Below are 24,641 nucleotides of genomic sequence, written 5' to 3'. Positions count from 1 at the left end.
CAAATACTGGTTTTTGTTTATTTGTTTCTTTTAGGGACAAGGATTTCACACTGTAGTCCAGGCTGGTCTTGAACTTTGCAAAATTCTCCTGCTCAAGCATTCTCATATGCCTGAAAGTATAGGCATAAATAACTACACCTAGGAATCAAATTATACCTGAATGACAAATATTATCATCTTAATAATAGTCTATTCCTAATCAAAACTGGGGAAAAGCCTTGTAACATCTTGTACCAAAATGTAAAACCCAAACCAAACAAAAATAAGTAAAGCCACTGGCTTAATTATGTGGGTGGTATGTGTACCTGCCGCGCCCGCCCCCCCCTCCCGCCCCGTTCACTTAAGTGGGGACATGTGTGTATGCACAGTAAATTATCTTTGATACAGAGAGTTCTTCTGTGATACCTGATGTCAATATTCCTGCACACCTTATTTTTGAGATGAAATATCTCACTCACTGCATGTTGGAGGCAGGTCACCATCAGCACTAGTCAGCCACCTGGCAAGCTCTAGAGTGCCTCCTGTCCCCATGTCCCCAGTGCTGGGAACAAGCATTGCCCCACCAAGCTTTTGACTGACACAAGGGCTGGGGATCCAAATACAAGCTTCACTGAATGAGCCATCTCCCTAGTTCCATAGCCTAATCTCTGTGGCACCAGCAGGGACTAAAACCCCAAATAACCCTAGCACCTTACCTCAAAGCTTTTATCCCCACTGAGGTCCAGCAGTCACTTGCCATGATTCTGGAAAACGTTTTAGAAACTAGGAAAGACTAGTGATTAGTTTCAGGATTCCTCCATTACCTGACAAAATCTTCTCATTTTGAAACATTATCCTGGGATAATACTGCTTTACCATTTACATGGAAAAGTTAATTTATGCAGCATATTTTATTTATTATTACACATTTTAACGTGACAATGAAAACTTTCTACTTTAAAAATTATGCACTTAAGTTGGGCAGTGGTGGCGCACGCCTTTAATCCCAGCACTCGGGAGGCAGAGGCAGGCGGATCTCTGTGAGTTTGAGACCAGCCTCATCTACAAGAGCTAGTTCCAGGACAGCCTCCAAAGCCACAGAGAAACCCTGTCTCGAAACGTCCTCCCTCCCCCAATTATGACTCAATGTTAAAACCTTAAGCTATATGAATTAAATCTTAAGGCTTTAATTGTTTCACTGTTTTTAGAGCATAGAATTTTTCTTATTGAAAAAACACAAGCATTTGAACATCTTCAATAAACAACAAATTAAAATTACTGTGGCATGCCTCAAAAGATCAATGCATAAATACACAAAATACATACTTGAAACAATCTCAACTACTGGCAAAGGATAGATACTGTAAGTAGTGGTCTATAAATGCCATTAGCCACAATCTGCTCAGGCTACAGCCTAGAGAACATTATTTGATGACATTATCAAATAAGTAGTTTGAGGGAGAGATGAGTTTCAAATTCAGAATGATCCTCCTGCCCAAGACTACCAATACTGAGGTTACAAGCATGTGTTACAATGCCTGTAATATTTCAACAATGGAGAAAATAAAGAAAAAAGCTCAAGAAGAAAAGAAATGGTGGGTCACCATGAATTATTATCTGTTAAACTACAAAGATGACTAGAACATGCAGAAATCTGAACACTGATTGGCTGTGATTACCAATGAACTATCACATTATTTGTACCTTTTTGTTTATCAACTTAAAATGATGCTAAATATCTCAGAGAGTATATCATGTCTTATTAAACAATAAGAAACAATAGGACCTCTCTGTTCATATTGGGAAATTAGTTGCCATTTATAAACATTTACTTGTGTCTTTTTAAAGTACACAAAGATCTAAACTGAATCCAACTCAATAAAGTTGTTTCCAGATATGTAGTCTGATTATCCACAGTGGATCATGGGTAAAACCCCCTTTTCAACATTATAGCTCTGCAGGGATTTGGTATGTATATAAGACAGTGGCCTATTATTTCATTAATTTAAAGCCACTGCCAAAATTTATGACACCCTTACAACTGATATAAAGACTGATTCTTTGAGTCATAAAATACCAACCTTGGAGGGAAAAGAGAGAATGCTGCACTGTCTGTTAACAGTTGGGAGCAATAGTTGTTGGGAAGAGGAAATGTTTTCAGAATAACAAATGGATTTTACTTAAATGACGTAAGTGGTGCTGGCTCATCACCACCCTTTCTTCCTTTCTTTTCCTTTTTTTCAGGATGAAAAAACAAAAAATAAAAAACATGCATTTATGACATTTTTAATGACATGAATTCCTTCACTTTTCTTCAAGAGAAAAGGACAAACTAAAAAACAAACAAAAAAACTTTTTTTTTTTTAATTAAAAGAAATGAAAATGTCATTGCCTGGATGCTAGGGAACTAAAATTGCTTAGTATTGAAGGTAGAGAAGATCAACCATATATTAGAATCATGATGACTGTCTTAGAGCAGTGTAACTGTTTCACCAGCCACAAGCATTGAGAGAAGCAATAAAACATACATACAAAAGCAGAAAATCCCAAACACAACACAATTTCTTCATCAAAGCCAAGCTGGCCACAACTTCAACAAGAATAACAAAATACAAGTCAAAGCTACATCTGAAATTGTAGGGATAAACACTAAACAATGTTCTGCCTTCAAAGACAGGAAGGAGTGTGTTTCATTGACTACTCTGGCTGTTAGCGTCACAAAAAGACACCAAACGTTGAATTGCAAACTGAAAATTTTAAAGAAAATCAAAATGTTCTCTCAGTAACATTTAACATAAACTAATAGCTTTGCCCAGATAAGCAATACTCTAAAACAAAAATGATATTGATTTAAAACAGGTTAAATTTATTTTTCACAAAAACAAAATGAGAAATGTTTACAAAGCAAGTTCTCTATGCTTGCTTGGATTTTTGCAAACAAGTGTTTGCAAATTTATATCTCCCTTTCTTTACTATAATTGAAACTTATTTCAATAAACCCATCAATTGTAGCTTTCATCTTTAAGAAAAGTCTAATATATGTGTATATATATTTTCATGAGTGATAGAGCCATCTTAGAAAATGTATGATTAAATTGTAACAATAAGAAAAGATTACCCTATTTTTATTTGATAATGGGTCTTACTTTCTGTCCTGAAACAAAGTAGCATTTTTGGATGACTTGATAGCTAATTTTGGTTTCTTCTATTAAGACATTAAATAAATTGTATATAAGTAAGCACAGCCAACACCTCTATAACAAAAGGCAGGTGTGCCCAGTCTTGAACTGGACAGAGGACTACTTCTCACTATCCCAAGGAGCTGATGATAGAACCAAAAGCCACTGCAGGATATGCAAGTACCCTATCACTGAACTGCAGCCCCAGATTTTTGTACTACTTTTAAAACTCTTTTATTCATGTATATGTGTGTGCTTGCATAAGTTTATGTGCACCATGCATGTGCAGGTCCTGGGAGAGGCCAGAGATAAAGGAAATTTTGAGCTGTTCAGGAAGGTGCTGTGAACTGAAACAGGGCCCTCTGGAAGAGCAACAAGTGTTCTTCTTAACTTGGGGAGCCTTCCAATTGTTCCCATATTTTTAAGTCAGCAAAAAACTCTGATTTAAATACCACCACTGAAAAAGGACTAGGTGTTTAATTTTAAATGCATCAGTCTTCAAGTAATTCAAGATTCATAACTCATAAAGGGCTAGTTCTCATGACTATAGCTACACTTTATAATCAAAGTCAATTCATGAATTAACTTCCAGTTTCCACCACTTGTTCATTCTCCACATACTATATAAGCATAATACACAGTGTACTATGAATTATATTAGTTAAATCCTTATGTCAGTCCCTACCTATTGATATATAAATATGCTGGTTGTGGTGGCACAAACAAACACACTTTTAATCTTAGCACTTGACAGGCAAAGTGTATTTCTTCAAGTTCCAGGCTAGCTAGAGCTACATAGTGAAATTCTCTCTCTCTCTCTCTCTCTCTCTCTCTCTCTCTCTCTCTGTCTCTCAGACACACACACACACACACACACACACACACACACACACACACACACAAAACACATTCGGGTGAAACTGCCCAAGTGATGCAGAATTGTCAGGCCACTCCAAGTGTACCTTTCAACTAATACCATTCATTTGTTCTCAGTAGGATGACAAGAGTTATGGAGACATTTTCTTGCATATGGTCTTTACATTTAAAAGAAAGAAAAAAATTCAGGGCTGGAGAGATGGCTCAGCAGTTAGTGTCTTTTCAGAGCTCTGAGAGTGGATACCTGCACTCACAGGTCGGCTCACAATCATCCATACTGCAGCTCCCAAGTATCTGATGCCTTCTTAGGACAAAGAGGCAAACACCCACACACATTAAATGAATAAATAAACAAACAAATACAATTTCTGTGATGGCTAACATTATGTTGATGGCTATGTTTAAAAATTTTAAATGGGGGGGGGAGTGAGGGGTGGTGCCCGCCTTTAATCCCAGCACTAGGGAGGCCGAGGCAGGTGGGTCCCTTTGAGTTCCAGGCAAGCCTGGTCTACAAGGCACACAGAGAAATCCTGCCTCAAAAAATCAAAAATAAATAAATGCAAATTAAAATCTCTGTGCTTAAGAGAAGTATAAAGCAAAATTAGACCTCCAAGTGCTAAGAGTTTCTTTTTCTTTCTTTTAACTGCTGTTTCTACTTCTCCACACAAGCTTGTTTTTGCACTAGAGGACCCTTCAGCTTGCAGGAGAACAAATTGTAACTCTGTACTCTTTGCCACCCTGACTGAGGTGCCTGGGCTCTCGCTGCATTCCGGATTCCCGAGTACCGGGGTGTAGAGCCGGCGCCATTATCTAAATAAATGCCTCCTGTTCAAAGTTATTAATGGTCAGAGTGGTGAATCTCTGAACGACCCCAGACCTATTAAAAAAAAAAGAAAGTTCGAGCTGGGGTCACAGCTCAGCAGGCAAAGATGTTTACCGCCAAGCTCAAAGACCCGAGTTCTCTCTCACTTGGTGGAAAGAGAACCTACCCCCTTGAGTTGTTCTCTGGCCTCCAGAGGTGCCACGGCACGTAAAAACCTACACGAGCACACCAGAACACACACTTAGGCTGAGAGAGGAATGCAATGTGTACATTTATAGCCCGTTTCTTTGGTGCAGGGCTGGGCATGGAACTCACGGCCTTGCCTATGGTAGCCAAGCCCTGGACCCTGGAGCTTACTTACTACATCCATCACCGGGTCCACTCCTTTCATCGTCAGCGGGAAGACGGTGTGCTGCAAACACCAGGTGGAAGGAAACTAAGCAGGGAGACGGCTAGCTACTCTACTCAACGAAAACTTGCCTTCTACATTTCCAACCAAAGCTCAACACGACACGTACACTGTCAGAAGTGACGTTTAAAACTCCATTACACTGGGGCTATCGTCCATAAACCAGTGGGGGAAAGGAGAGGGGGGTGAGGGAGAGAGGGAGAGAGGGGAGAGAGAGAGAGAGAGAGAGAGAGAGAGAGAGAGAGAGAGAGAGAGAGAGAGAGAGAGAGAGCTTCGCCAGCAAGCGGGGGGCTCGACTGCACAGCGCTGGTCCTGCGAGCGGGCAGCGGGCGAAGCCCAAGATGCTCGCGAGACACCGCAGCCTCATAAATAAAGTGAAAAAAAAAATACAAACAAACAGAGCTTCGCCAGCAAGCGGGGGGCTCGACTGCACAGCGCTGGTCCTGAGAGTGGGCAGCGGGCGAAGCCCAAGATGCTCGCGAGACACCGCAGCTTCATAAATAAAGTGAAAAAAAATACAAACAAACAAACAGAGCTTCGCCAGCAAGCGGGGGGCTCGACTGCGCAGCGCTGGTCCTGCGAGCGGGCAGCGGGCGAAGCCCAAGATGCTCGAGAGACACCGCAGCTTCATAAATAAAGTGAAAAAAATACAAACAAACAAACAGAGCTTCGCCAGCAAGCGGGGGGCTCGACTGCACAGCGCTGGTCCTGCGAGCGGGCAGCGGGCGAAGCCCAAGATGCTCGAGAGACACCGCAGCTTCATAAATAAAGTGAAAAAAATACAAACAAACAAACAGAGCTTCTCCAGCAAGCCGGGGGCTCGACTGCGTAGCGCTGGTCCTGCGAGCGGGCAGCGGGCGGGCACACGTTTGTCTCTAAGGCTCTAGAAAAGGCTCTAGCATCTTGCCACTCGCCGTCCTGCCCCGCCGTCATCAACTCAAACTCAACCGTCTTGCCGAACCCAGCCACCCTCCAGCCGGCCGTCCCGGGCCGCAGGCCGCGCCGGGCCGCAGGCCGCGCCTCGGGTTTCGCCGGCGCCACGTTCTGACGCGACGCTGGGCAGCGCAGTCCGTCCCCGGCCGCGCCGCGTAGGACCCCCGTGCCACCCGGAGGGCCTCTCGGCCCGCTTGACGCCCTTACCCGAAAGAAGTTTCTCCTCAGGGCGAGGCTGGTGAGGGCAACGGAAGAGCTCGTCGGTCCTACGGCCCCGGGAGCTGGCGGTGACGACATCGGCACGCGCGCGAGCGGCGACAGTGGCAGGACACCGATCACAGGGCGAGCCGGAAGGGGCGGGGCGATCCCGCTGTGGCTCGGCGCGCGGTTCTGACGTCACAGCCCGCCGGCGGCCCAGGCTTCTGAGGTTGAGGTTTTTGACAATGTCGCGCCCGCGGAGAGCCACCGGGTTTGACCCTCGTGCTGGATTCCACCGGGAGGGCAAGGACAGCGGCCCCTCAGTCCCTCAGGGCCTGCTGAAGGCGGCGCGGAGCAGCGGGCAGCTCAACCTGGCGGGAAGGAACCTCGGGGAAGGTGAGGAGGGAGCGCGTGCGAGCATCCTCCTCCTCCTCGGAGGCCGAGCTGCAGGGTCCCCTGTGCACCCCCGCCGGCTCCTGCGTCTCCTGTGGCACCTGGCTGATGCCCAACGTGGGATACACACCTTAGTTTGGGAGTTAGCTAGCTATATGATATTGGTGTGCCAGGTTCACGGAGCCCAGACGCTAACCCAAGGAGTCGACACTTCTGATGCAAAAGCAAAAGGTTTCTGTTTATTTCAAGCTGGTCAGCTAGGATCTCATTGCCTGGCAGGCAAATGAGATGCTAACCAGCCTGAAAGAGAAGCTTTTAAAGGTGCAGACCATAAGGTTGAAGGCCACCAATTTCAGAGTTTCCATGGTTACTTCAGGTCGTACAAAGTACAGAGTCAAGCAGTAGCTGTATATTTTAAGTGAGATACATTTGAGTGAGATAAGACAGGGCATGGGCTTGCAGGGTTACGGGGTCGGTCAGTTATCCCTTGGGCCGGAGTTCTTTATGACCAGCAGTTAACAAAGGAATGTTAACAGGAGTGGTGGACAGTTACCTTCCCTTCTCTGAGAGCAGGGGATCAGGTGCCAGCCATGGCGCTCCTGATTTAAGGAGTTAAATTTTTCTTTACCATTAGATGTTCCCTTTTCAGGGCCTAAGTTTTTAAACTTTTATTAATTTTAATTTTTGGTTCCTCTATATATGACAGGGAGGTACTTTATTTGGGCATCACCTTTCTCTCAGTTTAGTCTTAACCAGCTCCCCTGTGTGAGCTTAGAATAAACACTTCCCTTCTCTGTCAAGACCCTCCTTTTTCAGGCCTTGAAGAATCCCAGTGACAGATAGTGATCATGTTTCCTAAGTCACTATTCAGGATACATGCCACAGAGTGTATGGATCTGAGAACCTCTTGAGAAACCCATGAACTGGCTGACAAGCACAGTTCTGCAGTCTTCTCTAATGATACATACCTTTGTGGTGGTATGAGTGCTTGGTGGGAGTGGATGGGGACAGAGAGAGGGGAATAAGAAGCAAAGCATTCTTTCTGTAATATTTTTTCCTACCCGCACAGGTTAAAATCTCCTACTTGGCTTCTAAGAGTGCGCTTTTGTATCTATAAGGCAGACCAAGCGAAAAAACATGCTTGTTGAATGCAGTGATTAGTTGTGTCTACTTGATACCGTCAATGAGGGATTATCTAGATCCTGTTTCGTTGCATGTCTGGGAGGACCCATCTTGATTCATAATTGGTGTAGGAAAACCCTAACCCACTGTGGGCTGTACCATTGCCTGATTTGGGTCTTGGACTGTGTAAGAATGAGCTGTGTAAAAAAACAAAAAACAAGTGTGCATGTCTTGATTCATGTTTCTCTCTGTTCTTGAGTGTGATACGACTACCTTACAAGTTACTATGACTAGTTTACTTCCTCCTTGACTTCCCTGCAGTGATGACCTGCAAATGAAATTGCAAGCTAAAATAAACTTGTCGAGTGGGGCTTTCTTACGGTATTTTACCACAGTATCTGGAAGGAAGACTAGGATAGAAATTGCTACCCTGGAAGTGGAATCATCTCTGTGGTAAACGACTATGTGGTTCCCCATGACATTTGAACTATTTTATGGCTGGGATGTGGAAGACTTTGGAAGTAAGTCTAGGAAAAGACACTGAATGCTGTGGGCAGAGCCTAATGGGCTGTTCTTTACTGGAAGTTAGAAGATAACAGTGTTGACAGAAATGCCGACAGTGGAGGTCTTGCTCTTGAGGTTCCATAGCGAATTAAGGACTGTGTTGGGAACCTTGTTAGCAGCCATTTGCGTTGTATTTTGGACAAGAATGTGGCTTAATTCTACCCATATCCTCAGTATCCCAGGGAATTTGAATTGAAGATGAGGTACTGGTTTGTTTGATTGAGATAATTTCAGGATGAGGACATTCAGTCAATAGTTGATTTAAAAAGAAAAAAAAAGACCAATACCACTGTAGAGAAGCCTCTTGCACTGCACTGGGACAATAATAGGAAACTATTTTTCTAGGGTCAGCACTGGTGGGTCTATGGGGAATTGTCTTGACTATGCTAATTGATTTTTTTCTTTTTAAATCTTGATCTCAATATCCTTTGTGAATTTTTCTTCCATGTTGCCAACTTTTCCATTCATATTGTTAATGTTTTCATCTGTTTGGCTGACTTTCTTCTCTAAGGCCTAGATTGAAATTATCTGCTTGTTTGTATCTTTTAATTTATTTATAATTTCCTACCAGAAAATTTTAAAGTTTCAGGTGGCATTTTGCCTATTTCAGTATCTATGAAGTGCAGTTGCAATTTTTTTGAGACGGGTTTTTCTGTGTAGCTTTGTAGACCAGGCTGGTCTCAGACTCACAGAGATCCGCCTGCTTCTGCCTCCCAAGTGCTGGAATTAAAGGCGTGAGCAACCGCCGCCTGAGCAGTTGCCATTTTTGAGGGGTTTATTTCCTTGCCTTTCTTTCTTTCTTTCTTTCTTTCTTTCTTTCTTTCTTTCTCTCTCTCTCTCTCTCTCTCTCTCTCTTCTCTCTCTCTCTCTCTCTCTCTCTCTCTCTCTCTCTCTCTCTCTCTTTTTATATAGCTCTGTGTTGCAGTTTGCATATCTGTTGGTTTGTGTATCTAGTCTGCAGTTTTGAAGGGTGCCTTTATGTTAAACAGACTTTCTTGAAGGCTAAGTCTCCAGTACCCCTCATCAAGGAAGAAACAGACTGTTGTGACTCCAAAACCATTAAGCCATAAAGATACACATACATTGAAAATCAGTTATTGCTCACTAATATACCGTCACTGGTTATTGTAGTTAGGGTTGCTATTGCTGTAAGGAAACACCATGACCAAAAGCAAGTTCGAGAGGAAAGGGTTTATTTAGCATCATCAAAGACAGTCAGGGAAGGAACCTAGAGGCAGGAGCTGATGCAGAGGCCAAGGATGGGTACTGCTTCCTGATTTGACCCTCATGGCTTGCTCTCCCTAGACCAGTAGTCTAGGGTGGGAACTACTCACAGTGAACTGGGCCACTCCCCATCAGTCACTAATTTAAAAAAATGCCCTATAAGCTTGCCTACAGCTGGTTTTTATGCAGGCATTTTCTTAATTGAGGTTCCCTCTTCTTAGATGACTTTGATTAGTGTTAGGTTGACATAAAACTATCCAGCACAATGGTCATAGGACCAAAGATGGCAAAGTGCTGTAGAATGTCTTTTGAGATTAGAAATTATGTAACGTAGGTATGAACATAGTGAATGAATGGGATAAGGAAGAGTAAGGGAAGAGGAGACAATAAGCTGAAGGAAGAGGTAAATAGAAAAGGATGCTATGGAAAAGAGCACAAAATTTAAAAAAAGATTTTCTTATAGGAAAAAAATCACGAGCAAAATTAGATAAATATAGGGAGAAGAATGAAACACAAACTGAGTGTGTGTGTGTGTGTGTGTGTGTGTGTGTGTGTGTGTGTGTGTGTGTGTAAGAGAGAGAGAGAGAAGGGGGAGGAGAGATTACATATAGTATGTGTGCATGAAAAGGCCAAAGGATGTTGATTGTCCTGCTGCCACTTTCCTCATTATTCCTTTGAGACATGTTCTCTCATTGAAGCAGTCCTCTTGTCTCTGCTCCCCACAGCACTGAGGCTACTAGGACAGGACAAAGCTAGGCTTTTTACTTAGCTTCTGGGGATTTGAACTCAGATTCTCTTGCTTGTGCAGTAAGCACTCTTACTTGCTGAGCCATCTACCCAGCCCAAGAATATTTTGGGGGGATAAAGCAATAAGGTAAAAAAATAATACATAAATGGGAGGTGGGGATGGAACTAAAAAAGGAAAAGACATCTTAGGCGGGAAAAGAAATTGTTAGGGTTACTATTACTGTGATGAAACACGAAAAGCAAAGTTGGGAAGGAAGGGGTTTACTTTGCCTGTGCTTCCATAGTCATCTACAGAAGTCAGGGTAGGAACTCAAACATTGACCGGAATCTGGAGGTAGGAGCTGATGCACAAATGGGGGTGGGGGGTTGCTACTTACTGCTTGCTCCTCATGACTTGCTAAGCCTGTTTTCTTATAGAACCCAGGACTACCTGCCTAAAGGTGGCCCCACATACAATGAGCTGGGCCCTGCCACATCCATCTCTAAGAAAAATACCCTACAGGCCTATCTAGAGCTAAACCTTATTGAAGCATTTTTCAACCGGCTCTCTCCTCTCCAGCAACTCTAGCTTGTGTCAAATTGACTTAAAACTAGCCAGCACTGAAATATTGCTCCCAAGTGGGGAAAAAAAGTATAAACAAGTTAGATTAATGTGTGGAAAAAATAACAGAAACACACAAAATTAAGATATAGCATAGTAAAAATCCTACTAAACTTGCAGGAAGAAAAAAAAAAGATGAGATATTGGAACAACTTTCTGTTCTTTCCCCATATCTTTTTTCTGTTTGAATTTCCAAGGCTTTTCTTCTGCTTGTCTTGTGGGATTAGAATCTGTATTGCTTATTTTGACGCTACTGGCTCATAAAGAGGCAAGCCTCCATTTCACTGTCCCACTGGGGAGTCTCTGGTAAATTTGGACGACAGTGAAAGCAGGGCATAAACAGAGATTGTCTTGAGTGGCATTACAAGTTCTGTGCCAGCCTTCGTGTAGCTCTACCTTTGTCCCCAGGTGAAGGGTCTCTTTATACAGTTAGGTTACACAAGTGCAGAAGCAGTTTTGCTACCCCCTGTTAAAAGCTTCTTCCTAAAGATCCAAGCAGTGCTAGGAATAGAACCTAGGGCCCTGCCGGGAGACAAGCACTCTGGCCGAGCTTCCTCTTCATAGTGACAGTTCTACTCACTAAATTATAGGAGTTACCTCAGTAGGATAACAGTTGTGTGTAGTGGGTAAGAATCAGAATTATGTCTGTAAAATGGAGAGTGGTACTAGGGTCCAATACCCTTTGTGGGCTATCATAGGAAGTGGCTCCACAGGGTTTAGAGGGCAGAGCTGACATCTGTTGAACCTGGATTCATTTTCTTGATGCCTCACTCGTCTCACCTACAAGATGGGAATAGTGATAGCACCCATCTCACAGAGTTGCTAGGAGATTTCAGTGTTCTGTGTTTTTGGTGCTAGGAATCAAACTCAGGGTCTCATGTAAAATGCACATTGCAGTCTGATTGTTTGTTTGTTTGTTTGTTTTTTCCCCAATAAAATGAATTTACACTGTAATTTATTTATGTTTGGTTTATTGGAATTTAAATATTTTTTTACATTTATTTGTTTATCTTCACACTTACTGTCAAGTCAGGGGACATCTTGCAGGAGTTGGTTTTTCCACCATGTATATTCTAGAGTTCAAACTTATGTGGCCAGGCTTGACAACAAATGCATTTACCCACTATGATGGTTTGAATGAGAATGTCCCTCATGGACTCATGCGTTTGAATACTTGGTCCTCAGTTGGTAGAGTAGGAGATGAGGTGGCCTTGCTAGAGAAGGCATGTCACTGCTGGTGGGTTGTGAGGTTTCAGAAGACTCCTGCATTCCCAGTGTGCCTTTCTCTGCCTCATGGCTGAGGCTCAGGATTCAAGCTCTCATTTACTTCACCATCATGAACTCTGACCCTCTGAAACCATACCCCAAATTAAACACTTTGTTTTAATAAGGTACCCTGGTCACAGCAATATAAAGGTAACTAAGACACTCACTGAGCTGTCCCCTCAGGCCCTGAGAGTTCTTTGGGTCCATTTGTAAGCTGAGTGTTCAATGAGTGTGTCACTTAGCTGAGTGTTCAATGAGTGTGTCACTTAGAGTTCACTTCATTTTTATCTCTTTCCCTTTCTCCTTGGTGTGGTGCTGGTGGAGATAGTCCCTCAATGTGTTTGGAGAATAAATGTGGACGTTCCTGAGGAGGCTAATCAGAATCTTTCATTCAGTTCTACTGAACGATGGTGGGAGCAGACAGATCTGACCAAACTCATCATTTCCAGCAATAAGCTTCAGTCTCTCTCTGATGACCTCCGACTCTTGCCTGCCCTCACTGTCCTGGATGTAAGTTAACTATAATTATGGTATCTTAGTTGGAAAGACTTAATTTAGGCAAAATGGAGGAGCTAAATTTATGCTTTGCTAAACAGGAAACCTTCTGAGCTTGTAGAATGCAAGATAAATAACAGTCTGACTCGGAAGGTTGGCTCTGTGTCTCCATGTCCACAGGCCTGGTGGAGTCCTGTGATTAAATGAGTCAGTGTGTGCAAATAGAACTGGCACTTGGCTTCTCATACTTTTTTTCCTTGTTACCTTTTATTCCAATCACTAAAGCAAGTACAGGACTTAGGGGCCTTTTGCATTCTTGTTTTGTAACTTGCCCTCGGACTGAAACTGTTCAACTGAATTTTTTGTGTTTCTAATTGAGTCTGTTCTATAGTGCAAGTTGTCCTATCATGTGATTAGTGAAGTATAAAGGATTTATTCCAGAATCTGCAGACTTTAGTGTACTTGTCCATGTGTGGAAATGATGGATATAAGTAGTGCTGTTCTTGGAGGTGTTATTGTTTTGTCTGTAAAATAACAAAGAGCCTTGTACTCTGAGGTTCTTTCTGTTGTAAAGACAGTATGAATCTGTAAGAATGTAAAGCTCTTCTCCCTGCTCATGTATATTCTGTTGTGACATGAGCAGACCATCAGAGCCATGCTGCCTCTGAGTTTTCTGAAAGCTTACTCAGGAAAAGTTTGTGTTTGTCTCTTCATTTTGGTAATGTTTAATAACTTGTTACTTCACAGTCTCTGAGCAGCAGTTTGGTCAGCACACACAGCAGATTACTAATCATCCAACACATTGCCATTGAGTTTGAGTAATTTTGTTCAGTGGGAAAGCTCAAATATTGCAAATTATGAGAATGTTGACTTTGTCTTATCATTTTAGATACATGATAACCAGCTGACATCCCTTCCTTCAGCTATAAGAGAACTGGACAATCTTCAGAAACTTAATGTCAGGTAAAGTGTGCACCTGTTTCTAGGATTGCGGTTAGAGTTGTCTGACCCGGGCATCCCTCTTCACATAGAAAACCATTGGGGGCTGTATTTCGGCCCAGGGGGAAGCAGGGTTGAACACCTGTGAAATGCCGGATCCTACCCCAGCACCAGATCTTTGCATTATCCCAGAAACTAGTTAAGGAAGAACAAAGTTAATAGTTCAGTTATTTGTTTTTTCTTTCTAAAGGAGTCTTGCTGTTTGGTGACCCAGCGTGACCCCAAACCACCATTCTCAGGGACTCCTGCCTTAGCTTCACAAGTTTGTGGGGCAGTACCCAGCAACTTTATTTGTATATGTGTTTGATTTTTAGAATTTATTACAACCTCTTTGATTTTACAGATTAAAGGTTGGTTGATTTATGTCTTATGTTCAGGAGATACTGTTGGCTCTTGTTTTAGAAAACCATCAGAATCTCAGCCTAAAAATCTAGGTATTGCACAGTAAGTTAGAAATACTGATTGTTTTATTAATGTGAAGAATTTTGTGCTTTTTCTGTTGTTGTTGTTTTGGTTTGAGGTTTTGGGGTTTGTGGCATTTAGTGGAAAATTCAGGACCTCAAGCGTGCTCGGCAACTGAGCTAAGCCCCAGTCCTCATGACTTCACTATCAGTAGGTCAGTGTGTCCAAGCACCTTTGGGCTGCATAGACACATTTCTGGTACTGCAATGCTAATTTATGTGAGGGTAGGGACCCAAAGTGGTAACTAATGTTTGCTGCTGATATACATCCAGATTAAGAAAGTATCTTTGTCTTATCTATGTTATTTAGATATTCAAGCTCAGAGATTCTTTCAGAAGAACAAAGTGTACTTAAAGTGTAGTTTGACTAACTTGTTTATACGTGAAGGTATGTTTTTGGTGGTACATTAACTAGGAAGGAAAATAGCCCCTATAGTAATAGTTTGGTGAGGCTGCTGCATATGAAGCTGTCCTAGGGCCCCTTCCCCCCAAAAGCCAGGCTTATGGGCCTCAAGGCAGGAAGAAAGAATTGGATCAGAAAAAGTGTGAGCATGAAATAGGGTGGGCTCAACCCAACTAGGTAGAGTGATCGGTTAAAAAAAAAAAAAAGAAATGGGGAGCAAGAGTTCCCGGATGTTCAGGTCAGCTGTTTCTGTGGGTTTCACCAGCTTGGTCTGGACCCCTGTGCTCTTCACTCATCCTTCTCTGCATCTGGGTTCCAGTTCAGTTCGGTGATCAGCTGTGGGTGTCTGCTTCTACTTCAATCAGCTGCTGGATGAAGGCTATAGGATGGCATATAAGTCAGTCATCCATCTCATTATCAGGGGAGGGCATTTAAGGTAGCCTCTCCTCTGTTGCTTAGATTGTTAGCTGGTGTCATCTTTGTAGATCTCCAGACATTTCCCTAGTGCCTGACTTCTCTGTAAACCAAAAATGTCTCCCTCTATTATGATATCTCCGTTCTTCTTATCATCTATTCTTCCCCTGACTCAAACTTTCTGCTCTCTCATGTCCTCTGCATCCCTCCTCTTCTCCCCTTCTCATTCTCCTAGCTCCCTCACCCCTCTTCCCGTGCTCCCAATTTGCTCAGCAGATCTTGAACCTCTCCCCTTCTCCAGGGGACCATGTATGTCTCTCTTAGGGTCCTCCTTGTTTATTAGCTTCTTTGGCAGTGTGGATTGTAGGCTGATAATCCTTACTCTATGTCTAAAATCCACATATGAGTGAGTACATACCATGTTTGCTGGAATACCAGCATGGGACTGATCCAGAACCCAGGAACATGGGTTTCTATGAGGAAACCTCAGAAATCTATGGGACCTCCTGTAGAAGTTCAGTACTTATCCCTAGCATAGGTGTGGACTTTGGGAGCCCATTCCATGTGGAGGAATACTCCCTGAGCCAAGACACACAGGGGTGGGCCTAGGCCCTATCCCAAAGGATATGATAGACACTGATGACACCCTATGGAAGGACTCACCATCCAGGGGGACCAGAAAGAATATGTGATAGATAGGGTTTTAGTTGGGGGGGGGGGACAGTACGGGAGGACGGGTGGGAGAAGGGAACTGGGATTGTCATGTAAAACAATCCTGTTTCTAATTCAAATAAAAAAGTTGGAAGAAAAAAAAAGGAAATGGAGGAAGTAAAGTAGACGGCTAGATTGACCACCTTCCTCAAGTAGGTCCTATCAAGTTTCCTGACTTCAGCTTAGTGGCCTTCAGTAGTCAGAGACTTCACAATGATTTGTTTATATTTCATAAACACCTTTTGGGCTTTTCTTCTATGTAGTTTTACTTTGATGTAATATAATTAACATAAAGCTCCTGGTATTTGCCTTTCCCCTGTTATATGTAAACTAACATCAGAAAGGGTAAATTTCATAATTGAACAGTTCAGCTGTGATGCATCTGGGGATGCATTTCTCTTTTGTTTTTGTTTTTGTTTTTTTTCCAAGACAGGGTTTCTGGGTGTAGCAGCCATGGCTATCCTGGACTCCCTTTATAGAGGAACCTCGAACTCTCAGAGATCTGCCTGCCTCTGCCTCCTCAGTACTGGGATTACAGGCGTGCACCCCCATGCCTTGCAATTGGTAAAGGTTAACTCTAGTTTAAAACACAGAAAAGTACATTACATTTTATGCTGTACAAAGGCACTGCTGGGGTTTGAAACCAGGATCTCCTGTTTAATAGACAGGTACTTTAACCAACAAAGCCAAGGTACCAAGACCTCATTTGTCTCTTAATTACTGGGAAGTGTATTGTCCTTACTGGTACTTTTAATCAATAGGTTGAGTGTCTCTTTAGAAGAGTTCAACTAAAAAGGCTAAGCAAATAAAGAGTCAAATTGAGTATTGCCAAATATACCAGACCTGAAAATAGAAATAACAGTTTTTGTTTTGAATGTGAAATTAAAACCCAACCTTCCTATCAGATATGGGTCAACAGTTAAGAACATTGCATACTCTTCTAGAGGATCTGGGTTCAATTTCCAAAAGCAGCTCTCATCTATCCACAGCTCCAGTTTCAGAATGGCCAATACTCTTCTGGCCTTGGTGCACACCAGACACAGACATACATGGAGCATAACAATAAAAATAAATAAATGTTTGAAGAATATGAATATACATATATGCATATATATGTATGTATATAGTTTCATTGTAATGTGTATGTAAACTTATTTTCAGGAACAATATAAAAATTTAAGAGTTCAATTAGTCCCTTTCTTATTGTATGTTAAATAAGCAGATTATAAGCAAGCAACCAAAAGTTTACAAATGATTCATTGCTGGTTTTCTTTCAAACCATAGCTTCATTGACTTAGATTGCTGCTGAAGAGCGTTATTTGGGAGATGTGGATCTTGATAAACACTTGAACAAATAGCACCATATGACTGTTACAGTGAGTCCACGTGGTTAGTTGACAAAAATGCCTTTGGTAAATGTTTCTTATATAGTCTACCAAGTCACTCAATATTTATTTTCTTACCCAATAGCCATAACAGACTGAACATGCTTCCAGAAGAAATTACAAGTTTAAAAAACCTGAAGGTGCTGCACCTCCAGCACAATGAGCTGACTGGCATACCTGAAGGCTTTGAGCGCCTTTCTGGTTTAGAAGATTTAGTAAGTGGTGACTCTGATTTCTGCATGATTTGGGGCTGGTGGGAAGAATTTTTACTAGGTTGAGGAAATAAATGTATGATTCAAATCTTAGGACACAGACAGATTTTGTGAGTAGCTTACCAGAAAGTATTTTAATTAGATTGTTGAAATACTAACACTTTCTCTATGTTATCAAATGAAAGTTAAGTTATAATGTTTCAGGCATGGAGTTTGGAACAGAAACAATGGACATGACTTTATTATTCAGACACTTTCCTTTTCTTTTCTTTTCTTTTCTTTTCTTTTCTTTTCTCTTCTTTTCTTTTTCTTCTTGAAAGAGGGCATCAGATCTTCATAACTTCAGTTCCAGAGCACCTAACACTCTCTTCTGGATACCAGCGTGTAACTGGAGTTATAGACAGTTGGAGGTGCTGGGGACCAAATGTGGGTGTTCTCCAAGGACGTTCAGCACTCTTAACCGTCCATCCAGTCCCTATCCCAGAGGCGTCTATACCCTAGCAGAATAGAGGAAAGCAGTCTTCAAGTACACCGGTTCTTTTTTCCTAGCCTCTCTATATTATATATTCTGTTTTCTGTGTTACCCAATGGCCCCACTGCCCTGCATGTCCAGTCTCTTCAGTGCTTACTTTAGTCTTCAGCTTGGCACCTTTTCTGGCAAAGCTTTCATGCTGCCTGTTTCATCTTGCTTAACTAGAGTCAGCTGTAAGTCAGTACAGTATTGTTTTAATTATTTTAAGAATAAAAGCCGTAGACTTTTATTGGCTTTATATATGGCAAGTTAAGTAGGTCAGACCCTTAATACAGTAAGAAACTGAGGATTATACAACAATAGGAAATTTGTCCCAAGTCATGCAACTAAAAAAAAATTAAAATTTAAAGATGACAGTTTTCCCCCAAAGCACATTCCTTTTTTCTCCTTTACAACAGGATGAGAATCTGCCATGAGGTGTTTCAGCTGAAAGGTTTAGTCCTCTGACTGACAGGCTCCAGCCCACATGTATGCGTTCTTACTATTTCTTACTGGGCTCTTGTTCTTGTCCTGCCTTGTATTAGAAAACTGATTTATAATTTTAGTCTCATTTCTTACTGATAGAAATGTTACTTTGAGTGTTTAAGTATTTATTCTGTATGTATACCTTCGTCTATCTGTCATTTGTGCTTGTGTTTAAAATTAAAATTGGAAGTAAGGTTTGGGAAGTAAAAGGCATTTATAGGTAAAATGAAAGAAAGGAGGGAGCCATCAGATTTTCATGTAAAAATTTTAATTTTGTAAGTTAACTTTATAGGAAAATTTTTAAGTATATTTTTATTTCATGTGTGAATTTTTGTGTGTGTGCGTGCCACATTTATGCAGGTCCTGAAAGAAGGTGTTGGAGTCCTTGAAGCTGAAGTTACAGGTGGTTGTGGGTGCTGGGAACTGAATTGGGTCCTCCGAACAGCAGCTAGCTCACTCTCTTGACTGTTGAGCTGTTTCTTCAGTTCCAAAAGTTGTTTTATATTTTGTTTTTCTTAAATAAAGATCATCATTTAGAGGTGGAAGTTAAAAAGATACCTTGTAATAAGCGAAGTTTTCTCTTGCTACTTAATATGTTACCAGAAGTTGTTTGCACAATGAAAGGATATTTCAATTGAGAATTTTTCTTAAAGATTCAATATTAAATAAAATATCAATGTGGAAAATTCATCAAAACAGATTAAAATATAAACACCTGTAATCATTTAAACTAATATTTCCTGACATTATGTAGAACTTGCTTAGCCCAAAAGAACTAAGTAAAAATTTGTTGAAAGAATGGCTTGGCATAAATACGGATCAGTTATCATATTTGTTTTTAAAAATTTGTTATAGGTATATGGTTTTTTGCCTGAATGTATGGCTGTGTACCGCATGTTTGCCTGGTACCTGCAGAAACTAGAGTTACAGTCAGTTGTGAGCTGCCATGTGGGTGCTGGGAATAGAACCTGTGTCCTTTGCAAGAGTAGCAAGTGCTCTTAACTGCTGAGCCATCTCTCCAGCCTCACGTGTTCTTATAATAATTAAATATTTGGCTATCTTAATACTGTTTAGAAGTTAGAAGGAATTTTATAAAAATAATTTGAGTTCTTCACATGGTTTTAGAAATTTTTAATTTCCTTGTTAGGAACTCTTCATTGTCAGTAATTAGTTCATTTTGGAAAAATTTTTGGGATTATGCAAAGACTGTAAAAATACAGTAAAGAGAATTCCCAAATACCCTTCAACCTGACTTCCAATTTTATTTTTTGAGAATATCCTGTTTATTCTTGGAAACTTTTATGCATGTATACATTGTGTCTTAATCATGCCCCCCCCAACTTTTACTTCCCAGACACTCCCATCTCCTGCCCCCACATTTTCATTTCCTTCCCTTTTTTTCCTGTGTGTGACCCAGAGAGTCCAGTTAGTGCCATCTGTTGGAATGTTGGCTTATCTTGTTGGCTTGATCCTGTGCTGGTGACCATAGCCACTGTGAGTTGAACGCGGCACAGCCACTCCTCCCATCTTCCAGCTCTTACATTTATTTAATATACCCACTTCTTCCTCAGTGCCCCTGAGCTTTGAGCCAATGTTGTGTATGTCTGATTCAGGGCTGAGCACTCATTTTTCTCAGCACTTAGACTAGTTGTGTTTATGTTAACTGCCTCCCATGCAAGAAGCTTGTCTAGTCCAGAGTAGCACTTACCTATGATTATAAACATTTAGAAGGCAGGTTGACAGTGTGGCCATTTGGCAAAACCATGATAGAACCATGAGGTAGTTCCCCTACCTCACAGCCTTGGGCTTTTGACCATGTTTACCATGCCAGCATGAGTTCTCGTCCATGGAGCAGGCCTCATATCCAAGCATAAAGCTGTTGTTACCCTCATAAAAGCCAAGCCACCACTGTAGGTACATCTTTCCTAGCAGGTCAGTATTGCAGCATGCAGGGTCCAATATCGAGTAAGCTCATTGTATCCTTTCAGCCCCCAATGGCTGCACCTTCTGGCATTCTGAAAGCTGGCCAATGTGGAGGAAGTTTCCTATTCAATCCAGATTATGTTTGCCCTACAACCAGTGTATGATGTATTCAGCAATAGGGTCTTACCATCTAGTTATGATGGACAGCCAAAAGCAATGACAATAGCATGTATTGCTTTGGGGGCCTTTGAGACCACCCTGACTAATAACTCACAGGGAGGTAAGCTATGCCTGGTACTGAGATTTTTATTTAATGACCCATGTCTTCTGGAGGCAGCACTGTCTACCGATGCAAGGCACCTGTGCTGAATTATATGTATGTGTATGTCTCTACATGGGTATGTGTATGTAAGTGGGTGTCTGTGGGGGCCAAAAGAGGGCATTGGATCACCTGGACTTAGAGTTATAGGTAGTTGAGAGCTGCCTAACATGGTACTGGAACGCAAAGCCAGGTCCTCTGCAAGAACGGTATGAGCTCTTAACCACTTTGCTTATACAGTACTGGGTTTTTGTTCTGTTCTGTTTTGGTTTTGGTAAGGATTTTTCACACACCCTAGTTTTGTTGAACCCCCCCCCCCATTCTCTCTGCTTCTCCATGTCCCTTCCCTATCCATACTTAACCCTTTAACTTCCATATTTCTCTTACCTTGTTTGTATCCCATGTTCTACTGCAGAGGGTTGCATAGTGAGAGGTATGACTTGGGATTAGTAGACACTGTCATGTAAAATTCTTTTGAAGTAACAGCTGGTTTTAATTCCTCCCATGACTTTGTTAGTAGACCTGCAGGTATTGAAGAGGAGCATTTGAATGAATCCTGGTCTATGAGACCGTGGCTGAAATTGAAATACCTGTTCCTCTGAAGTTATCTCTCATGTTAAAATTCATTCATAACTCTGAAATTTCTTTCATGTGTATCTTTTTACTGCTATCTACTCATTTATAGATTCATTCTGTTCTCTTTTTAAAGGATCTTTCAAATAATCGTCTTGCAACTGTGCCTGCTGGTTTTGCTTTGCTGTCCAGTCTGCTGCGACTCAATCTTTCCAGTAACCAGCTGAAGAGTTTGCCAGCAGAAATAAGCAGAATGCAAAGTAAATCTCCATATTAATTACTGTATGAATTCAAGGTTAATGCAACTTTCTTTTAGAAAAATAATAAGACAGTTATAGAGAAATATTAAGTTAACTTTTTACTATTGTAAATGCAAATGATACTTAATAAGATTTTCTCTAGACCATTATATCTAGGGCCTGCCTAAATAATGACCACCAGAAGACATGTAGTCCTGTGACAAAATGAAAGTGTGGATGGGGTGTAGAGGAAAAGTACACACTGGGAAATTGATGAAGATTCTGCTCCGTGCTTATTCACCATCCCCTCCTTCTCAGCTGACTCCACCCGTGACTTTAAATAAAGTGGTTAGCTTCTCCGTATACTAAATGAAAAGGAATTGAAGGTGGCATGTCAGGCATATCAGCGCAGTTTTGGATTGTGTTAAAATTGACAGCTTGAAGTTAGGAAAATAAGTTGCAAAATGCTATTGCTTATTCCAGTTAAATTGAAGAGTTGAGGATGAATTTTTTGAAAACCATTTTCAGTCTTAACCTGGAAGGATCTATAATATAGTTAATGGAAAGAATCCTTTGTTAAGTCCTTAAAGACTACCCCCACCCCCACCCTTTTTTGTGAAGAAGAAAGGCACACGGCAAGAATGGCCACAGTCTCAGCAGTCAGGAGGGTGAGGCAAGACATTTAGGAATCCAGGTCTGAGGCCAGCTTAGGCCAAGTAGTGGGGAGGACAGACACCATCTCCAAAAATGAATGAAGAAGAAATATCCAGGAGATGAAGATACTAAAAGTAAAAGCCTTTCTTGGATTACAAGGTTTGATCTTGTTGTACATATTAGCTCATGTGTTAGGGAAAGCATGTTGGAGCTAGGGCGATGCTCAGTTGGCAAAATGCTTGCATACAAACATGAGGTTCTGAGTTTGAATCCCCTGCACAGATATAAAATCTCCGGGCAAGGGAAGTGGTGACAGGAAGTGGTCTAATCATTGAGGTTCTGTCTCAAAAATCGAGGTGGGAAAGATAGAAGATAGTGAACAGAATCATCTGTTCTTCACATGCACAGACGTGTATCTGTGTAAACACATACATGTACATTACACACAAAATGGGACACAGGAAAGGAGGAGGCAGCATACATAGATAAAGAGTGGGAAGGGGTATAGAGAAAATCAAGGCTTGCATAAACATACAAATGTGTCTAAGCCACTACTGGCTGTAGGCTCATCTCATTTCCTCACCCAGCAAATATGCATGCATATTTAGATGCCTCTAGTTACACTAAGCTCTTTTAAAGAGGAGCAATTGGAGCAGTGCAGCTCATACCACTTACATACTTCAGAGTAGTTTATGGAAGTACCTGTGTTTTTAACTATTTCAAAGATAGTCTGGACTATTCAGTATTGATTTTAACATTACCATTCTCTTTAAATGTAAAAATCAGTTTTCACTCAGTTCAAGGACACACACATGTTTTTGATTGTCCTATCTATAGCAACAGGTTCAGAAGTTTTCATTGTGACATGTTTATTGTGGTCTGATATTTTTCTGAGTTAAAATATTTTTTATTGTCTTTGAATATGTATTTCAGGATTAAAGCATTTGGATTGTGACTCCAATCTCCTGGAGACTGTGCCTCCTGATGTGGGCAGCATGGAATCACTGGAATTGCTTTATTTGCGGAGAAATAAATTACGTGTTTTACCTGAATTTCCTTCCTCTAGGCAACTAAAGGTACTATCACACCAGTATATGTTTTCCAAAAGTTGTTTATGAAATTGAGGTTTTTAAAAAGTAGCTAATCTTTGGTCATAAGTATTCTATGAGTGATATTTTTCTTTGTTGATGCCTTTCAAAGTTTCAGTCTACTACTAAAAGTACTGATAATTTGTTGGTAATGAAAAGAAATAATCATTTTCAGGAGTAGGGGTTTGTGTACTTCATGTGGTGAGTAGTTTGCAACTGAAGAAAGGCCTTGTAGTGAGGTGAGGTGCTTTGCTGCGCTATACTGTGGGAGGCCCCTCACCACAGCAGAGAAGGTGTAGGCCTCATTCTTATATTTTTGGTTGTGAACCTAGCCTTTCTTGGCTCAGCCATCTCTCCAGCCTGTAGGCCTCATTCTTTAGGTTGCCACCTTTCAGGTTTACCCAATTGCAGTGACATTTCCAGAATTTATCTTTTGCCTCCTTTTGGTAGTTCTCTTTTGGTGTCAGGAAAGTTTCTTTTAAATAGACTCATGGTGAACTTTAAAAGTGCTGGGAAATTCCATTCACTATGGTAAATTTTTATTGGTGATTTTAGATTCGTTTAGGAAGGTGGTGTATGTAATGGTCTTCTGTGATAGTTCTCTAATATACTTGTTACCATGGAAACAGTTTTGAATGGGTTCATTTGTTTTGAAACTAATTTTTTTATCAGCATTGTATTTACATTTATACTTTTATTTCTGTAAATGTAATTAATAAACTGTTTCTTTGCTTTAGTGTTGTAAAGTATGTTTCTGCCAGGTTGAGCAATAATTATTTTGAGATTATCAGAAAAATGTTTTCCTTTCTTCATATTTTAGCTTTAAAATAGGTTGTATCTAAATACCATAATAACTACAATGTTGACTTTTCTCTGTGTTTCAGTGATTTAAAACTGAGAATGTTCACACTTGTTTTCATTGATTAGTGTAAAGCTGAATGAAATTTCTCATACCTGGTTTCATAGGAGCTGCACCTAGGTGAAAACCAGATCGAAACGCTAGGGGCAGAGCATCTTCAGCAGTTGCAGGCCATCCTTGTGCTGGACCTGAGGGGCAACAAGCTGCGGTCTGTTCCTGAGGAAATGGCCCTGCTGCAGTCTTTGGAAAGGCTCGACTTGAGCAACAATGACATTAGTAGGTATGCTTAAAGATTAAATAGCTAGAAATTAGAATTCATTCTGCATTGGATTGTAATTCGTTTTTGTAAGTTCTTTAAAAAAAAAAAAAACTATTATTTATGTATTGAGCTCATACTGTATACAGAGAAAGATTAGTTTTCTTCCTTGGTGGCCAAGTTAATACATTTTTGGTTTTCTGAGAAGGGTTTCCCTGTGTAGCCCATGGTGTCCTAGAATTCACTTTGTAGAACAGGCTGGCCTTAAACTCCCAGAGATCCACCTGCCTCTGACTCCCAAGTGCTGGCATTAGAGGCATGTGCCACTATCACCTGGCA

At 41.2% G+C, this 24,641-nt stretch overlaps 2 protein-coding genes across 10 annotated transcripts in view; one reads left to right on the top strand and one right to left on the bottom strand.

Annotated features, from left to right (window-relative positions):
* Positions 1-6,556, bottom strand: part of Srsf11 (serine and arginine rich splicing factor 11) — a 28,259-nt gene extending 21,703 nt beyond the window's left edge. For 4 of the 7 annotated variants that reach the window (XM_027395207.2, XM_027395209.2, XM_027395210.2 and 1 more), the window contains exon 1: positions 6,407-6,555. In XM_027395207.2, the coding sequence (XP_027251008.1) occupies positions 6,407-6,496 (90 nt within the window). In that variant the 5' untranslated portion in view covers positions 6,497-6,555. Of the gene's footprint in view, positions 1-695; positions 964-6,406 lie in introns of those variants that run through there. The other 3 variants (XM_027395208.2, XM_027395213.2, XM_027395212.2) reach the window with 3 other exon arrangements.
* Positions 6,557-6,583: 27 nt separating this feature from the next.
* The window catches only part of Lrrc40 (leucine rich repeat containing 40), a 42,420-nt gene continuing 24,362 nt past the window's right edge, over positions 6,584-24,641 (top strand). Inside the window, exons 1-7 of one of the 3 annotated variants that reach the window (XM_027395205.2) lie at positions 6,584-6,793; positions 12,643-12,824; positions 13,699-13,772; positions 17,268-17,397; positions 21,343-21,466; positions 23,033-23,175; positions 24,154-24,326. In XM_027395205.2, coding sequence (XP_027251006.1) covers positions 6,643-6,793; positions 12,643-12,824; positions 13,699-13,772; positions 17,268-17,397; positions 21,343-21,466; positions 23,033-23,175; positions 24,154-24,326 — 977 coding nt within the window. In that variant the 5' untranslated portion in view covers positions 6,584-6,642. Of the gene's footprint in view, positions 6,794-12,642; positions 12,825-13,698; positions 13,773-17,081; positions 17,174-17,267; positions 17,398-21,342; positions 21,467-23,032; positions 23,176-24,153; positions 24,327-24,641 lie in introns of those variants that run through there. The other 2 variants (XM_027395204.2, XM_035450438.1) reach the window with 2 other exon arrangements.

The sequence above is a fragment of the Cricetulus griseus genome, assembly GCF_003668045.3.
Source record: "Cricetulus griseus strain 17A/GY chromosome 1 unlocalized genomic scaffold, alternate assembly CriGri-PICRH-1.0 chr1_0, whole genome shotgun sequence".
Taxonomy (NCBI): Eukaryota; Metazoa; Chordata; class Mammalia; order Rodentia; family Cricetidae; genus Cricetulus; species Cricetulus griseus.
Note: the sequence above shows the minus strand (reverse complement) of the source record. Positions and strands in the feature narration are given on the sequence as shown.